The following is an 11,132-nucleotide window of genomic DNA, read 5'->3' as shown; positions in this document are numbered from 1 at the left end:
CTTCGAGCTTCGATTCCATATTTTCCTCGAAAGATCGTTAAAATAGTTTTTATTTTAGACTTGGCCCTTCTTTATCGACAGACTTCACAGTCGGCTATTAGAGTACAGAACAGTTACGGGACTAGTGTAACAATCCTACTGACTCTATCTGGCAGCATCACTTAGCTGAGATACGAACATACGACGACTGGTTTGATAGATCAGCATCGTACTTCGAAATTAACTGGGGCGGCTGCTGCTTTATGCGATACAATTTTTCATTTCGACGAGTTGACATCACCTATCTATGAGGACATCTAACTATTTGCTTAACGACACAGTGTAATGCGCATCATTAGGTGAAGATTTAATGAGTCTGGCAAAGTATATACGGCATGTACCGTGTAGTTAAACAGTCATTAATACTCATACCTGGACGCGTGAGTCATAAGTTTGAACTTGTACCGAAATAGTGCAATTTTCGACCCCCGACAAATCGAATCTATCATTGTCAAATATGATCTTTGCATTATTTTACTTCACAGATTAGTGATACCCCTCAAAGTTTGCAAGAAAATTTATATTGTATGCAACATCGAAGTAGACAACCACGCGCCTCCATTGGTATTCGCGTCTGAATTACGGGACTGGCGTGTGTATTTTCAAACAAACACCTGACGGAGGAAAATATGCGCCGCTCTAGATTTTCCATGCACACGACGACCGGCTTGAGGCAGCAGCACTGCGCACTGTGCGCGCCAATACGGCGATGTTGCGAACAGGAAAAATTGTGTGCGATATGGTCGGCAAAGAAAATGTGTTACACCCACCAGTTGTTCTCTGGTCAACTTACTTCTTCAACAGCGGCTTCGCTCGATGACTGGCAAGCGAGCAGCAGGTACATTCATTCGCCAGCGATCCAGCAAGAAATGCAGTAAGAGATGGCTCAGTTTGAGGAAAATTGTGAAATTTCAAAATCAAATGAATTGGGACGGTAGGTTCATATTTTTGAAACGAATTGTGAACATTGTGATTACCGGATATGAGTGATTGGCTGATTAATTAAGTCCGTTCCACATTCTGTAGATTTTTGATTGCAAAACGCGATCTCGCTCGTGGACAACTTGTGTTGGTAGACCAACCTTTCGCTATTGGACCTTACTGGGATTCGGAGATTGTCTGCTTGAACTGTTTCCGGAATTCTTGCACAATCTGCAGGTAACAAATTACAGTTAGTAAATTGGCAGGCGCCCATCGGCAATTAAGTTCAATTAACTTAATTAATACTGCATGTTCTTTCATCATCACAGGAAATGTAGAAGAGCACCGCTCTGCTACGAATGCGTGGGCCACAACGAATCGGAATGCGACTTCTATCAAGACTCAAATTTAGATATAAATTTTTTGTTCAACCATTTCAATGTAGTAACGGTAGTGCGATGCTTACTGCTGTTTCCAAACAATCGGCCGAAATTCGATGAAATGATGAGAATGGAAGCACATCTGGAGGCACGTCGAGGATCGGAAATATGGAATATCCATGAACAGTGCGTCGTGAGACCGTTGTTGGAAAGCAGTGCGTTTCAAAAACACACTGATCTCGACTTGACTGGAGAACTGATCCAGCGAATCTGTGGTATTTTGGATGTGAATGCCTTCGAAATAAGAGCGAATGTGGATAATCAGGGTATAAATTATTTGGCGCGTGCTTTGTACCCAAAAACGGCATTGATGACGCACAACTGCGTGAGTAACACTCTGATCTCCGTGGACGGACAATACAATGTCAAAGTGTATGCAACTGTTCCCGTTTCCAAAGGAGATTTGTTATACTACAACTACACGAGAAGTTTGTTTGTATGTTTTTAAAATATTCGTTTTTTTTCAATGCTGTAAACAATTTGATGTCTTATGACAGGGAACGTTCGAGCGGCGTGCCCATTTGCGCAGAGGAAAGTATTTCCTATGTTCCTGTGCACGTTGCAATGATCCCACCGAGCTGGGGTCGCACCTAAGCTCAGTACAGTGTACGGCATGTGAAGACGGATTGTGTTCATATTATACTAAGGAGTAAGTAAAACAAAACTGGCTGAATCTATTGAAAAATAATTAAACTGATGATTTCAGCACGAAATGGCAATGCAGCAAATGCGGCAAACAAATAGATCGTGATTACGTGAAGCAAGCATTTACATCTGCCAGAAAAGATGCTATGACTTGTTGTAAGTATGAACCAATAGATATTGTTGCGATGATTTGTGAGTAATTAGCAAACCCCCGAGCTTTAGGCGGAACTAAAGGCAAAGCTAGCGAATCTAGCTAAATTAGAATGTCTTAAATAAAATTAACTTCTTTTTTAGAAAAAATGCATCAACTTTTGAAACCTTGAAAATATTTGCATATCAAATTAATGTCAACGATACTTTTCCTCGTTGGTACTGACTTATCGTAAGCGCGCATAATGCTGCGCAGCTCAGTTTCAGCCAAAACTTCTATAATACATGAACTGACAACTTGCGAAAAACCGTTACATAGCAAGTCTTTTGCCAAGTGTGTGTCTGGTCTTACCCAAATTTCGTTTCCCAGTATTTTCAAAACAGAAAGAGGCGTAAAATTTGACGGCTTTTCTCCGAAACCCGCAATCCGCGGAACCAGTACCTCGAATGTACTGAATTAGATAATCAGTTTTCTTGATAGTACTAGATTCTAGCTTCCCGAAGACCAGTTATTTGGATGTCGGTTCTCCAAAAAGCATGTTTTGAAGAATGAGATATTACTTTGACAGAACTGCATTACAGAATAGGTATTCGTTCAGTTTTACACTGCGAAACCGAAAAGTTTAAAATTAGATAAGCTGAAATCACAAAGCTAGGAACTAGTTGACCACAATCCTGAGGAGGACTATTCCGAGCTAATGACACGCGCAAGTTTTATGAGAAGGTGAACCAAACTCGGAAGGGCTCCTCACCGAAACCTGACATGTGTTGGGACGAGGGAGGGAGTCTAATCACAAACGAGCACGAGGTGGTCGACAGATGGAAGCAGTTCTTCGATTAACACCTCAATGGCGAAGTCGCAGAAGGGGGCGGAACGGAAATTAACCTAGGAGCTCCCATGGAGGATAGTAATGTCCTAGCACCTGATCTCCAAGAAGTCAAACGAGAAATCGGGTTGCTGAAGACCAATAAAGCCACTGGGAAGAACCGTCTACCGGCAGAGCTTTATAAACATACCGAAGAAACGCTAGCTCTACACTCGGTTATTTCGAGGATTTGGGAGGAGGAAAAGCTACCGGAGGAATGGATGGGAGGAGTGGTTTGTCCCATCTACAAAAAGGGTGATCGGCTAGACTGCTGCAACTATCGCGGAATTACGCTGGTAAACGCCGCCTACAAGGTATACTCCCAGATCCTGTTACGCCGGTTGTCACCGACAGCACAAGATTTCGTAGGGAATTATCAGGCGGGTTTCATGGGGGCTCGCGCAATTACGGACCAAATTTTTACTATCCGCCAGATCTTGCAGAAATGTCGGGAGTACGTTCCCACGCATCACATCTTTATTGGTTTCAAAGCAGCATACGATACAGTCGATCGAGACAAACTGATGCAACTGATCAGAGCTACATTGGATCGAGTGATGTGTTTCGTACGGGTGCGCGACGTTAGGCATACGGACGATAGGCATACGGACGTTAGGCATACGTACGATAGGCATACGGATATTAGGCATAATGGACGTTAGGCATAACGGACGATAGGCATAATGTATGATAGGCATAATGGACAATATGCATAATGGATGATAGGCATAATGGACGATAGGCATAATGGATGATAGGCATAATGGACTATAGGCATAATTTTAAAAAAAATCGTTTTCCTACGAATACGCACTTGAGTCAATCATCACAATATAACACAGTAGTGCGTCACAATATAATAAGAACCGGAGCCGCCCATTCAACATAAAGTCATTTAGCATAATGCTGCTTGGCATTACGTCGTTTGCCATAGAAACATCCATGAGACCATTTGACAGAAAAACATAACTACTCTTTGATAGAATTCCGTGAAAAATGTTTTACGACTCTTCACAGACGATTCAAACAAGATGGGCGTAAGCCGCAAGGGTTACCGGCGAGCCTCCGTCGAAAGGGACGGTCATTGCGGAGGCGGCCCCCAACAGAGATCTAGGTCTAGATTTATTCGCTTTCGTAGGTCTACCGACTTTTGTTAGTTTTCCCAACCCCTCGCATCGACTCACCGAGTTGGTATCGAATGGTCCAATAACAAATAACCGAAATTCAAATGGCCGAATTTCAACAACTACCACCGAAAGCGGAAATAGTATTTGGCAGTATTATGAAGGGCCAAACCCTTATTTGACCGAATCATAAAAGGTCGAAACACGAAAGGTCAAACCTTCACTTGACTAAATCTCCTCGCAAACTTTTATTTAGAAAAATATCAAATGAAGGAAAAATAGCATTTCGTAAAACACTGGCACCTTAGTCTAAAAACAACAAAACAAACACATTCTGTACCTTATGTTTCATTTTGGTAGTTATTTGTAGTACAAACATTTTCTTTCTCTTAGGCGCAAATGAGTTACGCTCATTTTAATCCATTAAGCCCCACACATGCGTTTTCGCAACGCTGCAGCGCGCTGGGAGGAAATGGGTTAAGGTGCGAGACCTATTTACCGTGTGAGTAGCAAACATTTCCTCGATGATTCAGGGCGAGTGTTCGCCGGCGACCCGCCGTCGGAAGCGCCGGCCACTGCGGGGGGCAGCCCCCCTGCAGAAATCACCTCTATTTAGGGGCATGCGTTTTCCTAGGTTTACTGACTAGTAGGTGTTATCCCTTAGTTGAGTCCGAACGAGCGTTAGCGAGTAAGGGCAGTATATAGGGCTTTGCTAACACATTCGCGTTTTCAGGGGGGCACACATTACGTCAAAACAGCTGGGATTCTAAAGCAATTATTACAGAAAATACTGTTTAACTACGGTTTTCAATGCTATTTTATCATTTATTTTGTACGAAAAGTGAGTAAACCTATTTATTAAGTAGTTAGCAAAATTAGTCAGTTAGTCAGAAAAATAAAACAAGGTGCTTTTGGCATGCGGAACACGCCGCTATTTCCGAGCGTTATTTCAAAAGAGATAAGGCTCAATTGATATATCATAATATATTTCGATAACTGCTGCCTATTGCAGGAAGAAGTGCAAGAATAAATAGGTTTCTGCATGTGGCATTGAGTTTCTATATCTGTCAACCTTTCTTCAAGGTCAGATTCTTGCAATTAGCAGACTTAACTTGAATATACAATTCTTTTGTGTTTCAGTCATTCGTATGTAATCTGACTGCATACCATATGCAAACGTCCGTAATGCCTTCCGCACGACTATTCCCTATCACCCGTGTAGATCTACCACTATAGATCTAAGTGCAGTGGTCTCGTATCCTATAAACAAAAACATTGTTCATTATGCCTATCGTCCATTATGCTTAACGTCCATTATGCCTAACATCCATTATGCCTAACATCCATTATGCCTATCGTCCATTATGCCTAACGTCCATTATGCCTACCGTCCATTATGCCTAAAGTCCATTATGCCTAACGTATTTATGCCTTACGTCTATTATGCCTATCGTCCGTATGCCTAGCGTCCGTATGCCTACCGTCAGTATGCCTAATGGGGTACACTCGTTTCGTACGCATCTCTGGGACACTTTCGAGTCCCTTCGAGACGCGGCGAGGTTTGAGACAAAGTGACGGTTTATCCTGCATGCTGTTGAACATCGCTCTTGAGGGGGTGATCTGACGAGCGGGCATCGAAACGGGAGGCACGATTTTTAGCACGGGTAGCAAACTTCTAGGCTTTGCAGATGACTTTGATATCATAGCCAGGAACTTTGCGACGGCGGAGGCAATCTACGCCAGACTGAAAGCAGAGTCTAGGAGAATTGGGCTAAAAATAAATGCGTCGAAGACCAAGTACATGAAAGGTAGAGGCTCAAAGGAAACAAACGCGCGTCTCCCATGGACAATAACCGTTGACGGCGACGAACTGAACTGGAAGTGGTAGAGGAGTTCGTATATTTGGGATCGCTGGTGACCACGGACAACAACACTATAGGGAGATTCAGCGGCGCATCCAAGCGGGAAATCGGGCCTACTTTGCCCTTCGTAAAAGACTACGATCAAGAAGCATACGCCGCCGCACGAAGCTAACAATGTACAAAACCCTTATTTGACCGGTAGTTCTTTATAGACTTGAAGCCGTGACACTGCTTACGGAGGACATACGCGCCCTTGCCGTGTTCGAACGGAAAGTGCTGCGGACGATATTTGGCGGAGTACAAACTGGGAGCGGAGAGTGGCAGAGGCATATGAATCACGAGCTACAGGCACTGCTGGGGGAGACTCCCAACGTACATCCATCGAAAGTTAGCAGGCTACGGTGTGCCGGACACGTCGTAAGGATGCCGGACGACAGCGCGACGAAAATAGTCCTCTTCAACAACCCCACCGGCACCAGGAACAGGCGGGCCCAACGTACACGATGGCTCGACCAGGTCGAAAGCGATTTGCGACTTCTGAGACGACCAAGAAATTGACGACGAGTGGCCCAAGACCGAGTTGAATGAATAGGAGTGCTTGAAACAGCCCGAACCACCCCGGCTCTATGCTGAAAAAGAAGAAGAAATCACAAAGGGTTGAAAAAGAATAATCGTTTTCGGTTGAGTTATTGCATTATAGTTTCATGCCCGTAGAGAACAATCGGTCTAATACGCGTCTTGTACATAGTACACTTTGTACGGGGGCTTAGTATACTCGACCCCGATTGCTTGTGAACCCCATAGCAAGCACGACTTCCGCTGATAAAAGGCGTCCCACATCAAATGGCACCACGGAAGAAACACTGTAGAAAATTACCTAATTGACCGATCCTTTTCAAAATCTCAGACAATAAAATATATCCCATTAGTAAGCTTTTGGCATATTTATTTCAGTCAATTTCAATACCATACCCGTATGCTCGCACCTTAACTCAACTTATAAGATTCTGTACAACATACGGCTGCAGCTTCTTCTGTACGGAAACCCACTTTTTCTTCATGTCTTCCTCAGATTTGGCCTCCTTGGGATGCTTTAGATGGGCTTTAGTTCCGGTGCGTTAGAGGAGTTCATGTCCTTGGGTACAAAACCAGGACATCCTTTGAATAGTGGCACGAAGCTAAATCCGTCCAGAAGATCGTAGGTCCCTCATATTGTTTCAACAGAGGAAGCAAATACTTCTGTCGACACTCCTCGACGTAGATCTGCCTGTTTGCAGTCCCGGTAAACCGTTTGCCACATGAGATCTCTTGCCAAATCATGTATTTCTTGGCAAATTTGAAATTTTGTGCTTTCTTACTTCCTCCGGAACATCAAACTTGTACTGAGTGGTGAAGAACAGTAGCCCCGGAAACTCCCGGAAGTCCGCCTTGACGTAAGACTCATCGTCCATGATGAGACAATGAGGCTTTGTCAGCATCTGGGTGTACATTTTCCGGCCTGTGACTTTCCCACTGTATTTTCGTATTCATCACGTTTTGGAGCCTTCTGCACGTATGCAGTCCCTCCCGTTCTTTGACTCTCTGAACGAAAGACATGGACAGATTCAACTTTCTGGCAACATTCCTGACCGAAACATTGGGATTCTCCTCCAGGTGCTTGCGCAAAATCAATTCACAACGTTCCTTTTCGGATGACGCTATTTTTTTCGATTTCCGAAAAACTGACAGTGATAAAAATACAATGTAAATAATAGTAGCAGTGGCAGGGAAAAGCCACCATCACTTCAAGGACTTGCCAGTGTATGTAGGTAGAACTACAGTAGATCCAAATTTGATTATCAAATGAATTTTACACTAATGCTGTTACAGAAGGGCCTAAAGGGATTAGACGGACCCACAAGCAGAGGCACTTGTGCGCATTCCGGGGATATAAGAGTCGCTCTCCAGCATTAGGATGCTTCCATGTAATAATCAATTTCGCTGTACCAACTTTAACCCACGTGATGACTTGTTTTTGAGAATTGAAAACTGCCATATTTGCTTCAGACCTTAAGGATTCAGGTTGGCAATCCACTCCATCATTCAGCCTTCCACTTATATGACATCAATAATAATACTATTATATTAGGTAATAATATGATATCTTAATATTGTTGTATATATGGACAAAAATAGAACAACCTCACCAGCGGTCCTTCGAATGGAATAGTGTTGCGTCCAAGGGGTCGGACACTCAGCACATAGTGCCCCGGCACTGCAGAGATAGCAAACGGCACACCTCTAAAGCCTTATAAAAATACCATTTATAGGGCTTTACACACCTCCGGTTCAATTTTACATATGAAATGGGAGCACTGCCAGTTGTCAAAATCATCTCGCACGGTTGCCAGATCTATCAGATTTTAACGAATTTAACAAATCTTCCAGTTCGGCACTTTCGGTACAGCACCGGCACAGCTCGGTTCGTTTCAAGTCGCCTAACATAAAAACGGCTGTGCCGAGTGACCGACCCCTTGGTTGCGTCCTTTGAGTTTCCATAAGTGCTTCCAATAATTAATTTAATGTTTTCTTCTGGCACATGGATGCAGTATTAAAACTCGTTTTGGCCAAAGTTTTCACTATATAGCAGGGAGTGCTCTATAAGCTAAAACGAAAGTAATAATTAAAATAACTTATATTAGACTTACCTATTAGCAAGGCCGTGTGGATCCGCCATCTGCCCAAAGGTTTTGAGATAAGGCAAAAGGCCCGCCATAATAGATCAAATTACTGGTCGCAGTGTAGAATGTACCCAACAGGGGAAAAAAAAGGTTTTGAGATCAGGCAGCCGGAAACCACCCGGCATAGCACCTACTAGCTCGGCTACTAAATAGCGCATTACCGGGTATGGCCACGTGGAGGTGCTAGGTAGGGGCTTGGGATGGCCAGAGCTGTGTTGGACGCTCATCATTTGTCTTTCTCCGTTTCATACCCATAAAAAAACAATGTAAATAATACACTCTAAACTACTTCTACCCAAATTTTCAAGAGAAATCACCCGATGGGTAATTTTCTACAGCGTCTTTTCCGAGGTGCAATTTGACGTGGGACACCCTTTAGCATGACGTTTAAGCAATTAACGATGAGTAGTCCAAGTCAGAGGAGTGGAAACAAGTTCCTGATACGGTGCAAACCATTCCGGCTCTATGATTTGTGCCGGTGGGATTATTAACCAAAGCTGTTTAAAGTACAGAGAAACACGCTTAGTCATGGAAAGTACACCCATACAGGGTAATGGTTTTTCGAGAAGTGAAAATAACAATGTATTTTCATTAAGCGTTACACGCTAATACAGAAATATACAACAGAAGGTTGAACATACATCGGTTTTTACTTCCTGCAGCATAGCTTATCGTACATTATCATCCCTATTTAAGCGGATGCGTCAACGCCCATAGCAGCACGGTTGCATTCTAGCTTGTTCCGTTCAATAGTCTTCGGCAGGCCATTTTAATTGTCACTTACCATTTTTGGTTTATCGGGTCTTTGGAAACACGATGGCGTCTCCTCCGATAATTCTCCTTATGGAGAAATGTCGTTTTTGCATCCATCCCTACTAGCACAGTTGTTACAAACCAGTTGTGGTAACCGAATTATGACTAATTTTAGTCGTAAATAAGTTTCTGCCGCCATAAGTGCGTAAAATGTGCTGCTTGGGATGTTCAATGGACGTTGGAACGGAACGGAACGTTGAAACCACTGTATCATGTATTCATGGTTCACTCCAAACTGGGATACTACAGCATGGATTCTTTACTACCGCGATTCGAAGGAAGGTTCGTGCCCTTCTAAGGCTTTTATTTTTTATTATTTAGCATATGATCCTATGCGCGGGTCACGACTAAAACCATTTTGGAGAGAGAGAAAGTGTCTGGTGCGAAGAATGATTAATTGGATGAGTTGGAAAATTTCAATATAGACCAAAAATATATTGGGTTGTGCAACGGGAGGTGGGGGTCGCACCCACGCTCTTTCGGTTGGTAACCGTATGTTTTACTCACTAAACTACTGCCGCCCGTTATATTAGGTAGCCCAATAGTTAGTTTTGCCTTATTCTCCCAATTCTATCATTCTCGCATACGTCCCACACACTCCTATGCGATGATATTATTTTTGTATGACTGCTCTTTGTTTCTACCGTCGAGAAGATAGAATGTTATTTACTTGACAGTCCGCGAGCCGCAAGGACCATATTCAAGAGCCGCATGCGACACGCGGCCGCAGTTTGGCCATCACTGCTCTAGACTGACAAATTGAATGCCATTGGACAGTTTAGCTGATGTTTGTTTAATACATAACAGTTCCAGATTAGTAGGAAATTTTCGTAAATTAAGAAATTAGTTTGACATGATACGGGGAACTGTATTAATAATAATTTATGAGCTTATCGAGAAATTTTATTTCGAACGAATCCGCAGCTTCCGACATTGATGACCTGGAAAGAATAATCAGCAGACACTCGAAAACGTTGAACCCACATAATTCTCTGGTCCTGGAAATGAAGCAAACACTAGCTGGAGAACTACGCAACCTGTGTCAGTCTTCCCACCCAGTCGACATCCCGAAACAAATTCTGGTGCGTAAACTGGAGTTGTGTGGAGAAATGCTCCAGATTCTACGGGTGCTAGAGCCAGGGATTTCTCGGCTAACCGGAATTGCACTGTACGAACATAACATGGCGCTATGGTATCTCGGCAAGCATGATTTCGAATCCAAATCGATTTCATGTGGCGATTTGCTGGTAAATGTTTACAAACTAATGGTTTTTGCAGTTTTTTGATTAAAAAGAATTTTTCGATAGCACCAACTCGTGGATGCGGAAAATGGTCTAAAGGAATCGATCAGTATGCTACTGTTTGATCATCCAACCACACCGGAGGGTCAGCTAAGCAAACGGGCCATGTGCGAGCTGAAGGAGCTACGGGAAGAAATATCACAAGTGAAGGCTTTAGTCGAAGATGCGCGTACAGCGAAAGCAACGACAAAGTGTAGTAAGAAAAAAATGTCGAAACAAAAATAATTTTAAACGGTTGTATTCTTTTTTTT

At 43.1% G+C, this 11,132-nt stretch overlaps 1 protein-coding gene across 1 annotated transcript; it reads left to right on the top strand.

The window, feature by feature from the left end:
- Nucleotides 1-920: 920 nt before the first annotated feature.
- On the top strand, nucleotides 921-11,106 carry LOC128735611 (SET domain-containing protein SmydA-8-like). Its single transcript, XM_053830095.1, has 7 exons — nucleotides 921-973; nucleotides 1,066-1,197; nucleotides 1,290-1,836; nucleotides 1,898-2,049; nucleotides 2,107-2,201; nucleotides 10,505-10,827; nucleotides 10,888-11,106. The coding sequence occupies exons 1-7, from the start codon at nucleotides 921-923 to the stop codon at nucleotides 11,104-11,106; spliced, it is 1,521 nt and encodes a 506-aa protein (XP_053686070.1).
- The last annotated feature ends 26 nt before the right edge of the window (nucleotides 11,107-11,132 follow it).

Source organism: Sabethes cyaneus, chromosome 2, assembly GCF_943734655.1.
Source record: "Sabethes cyaneus chromosome 2, idSabCyanKW18_F2, whole genome shotgun sequence".
Taxonomy (NCBI): domain Eukaryota; kingdom Metazoa; phylum Arthropoda; class Insecta; order Diptera; family Culicidae; genus Sabethes; species Sabethes cyaneus.
Note: the sequence above shows the minus strand (reverse complement) of the source record. Positions and strands in the feature narration are given on the sequence as shown.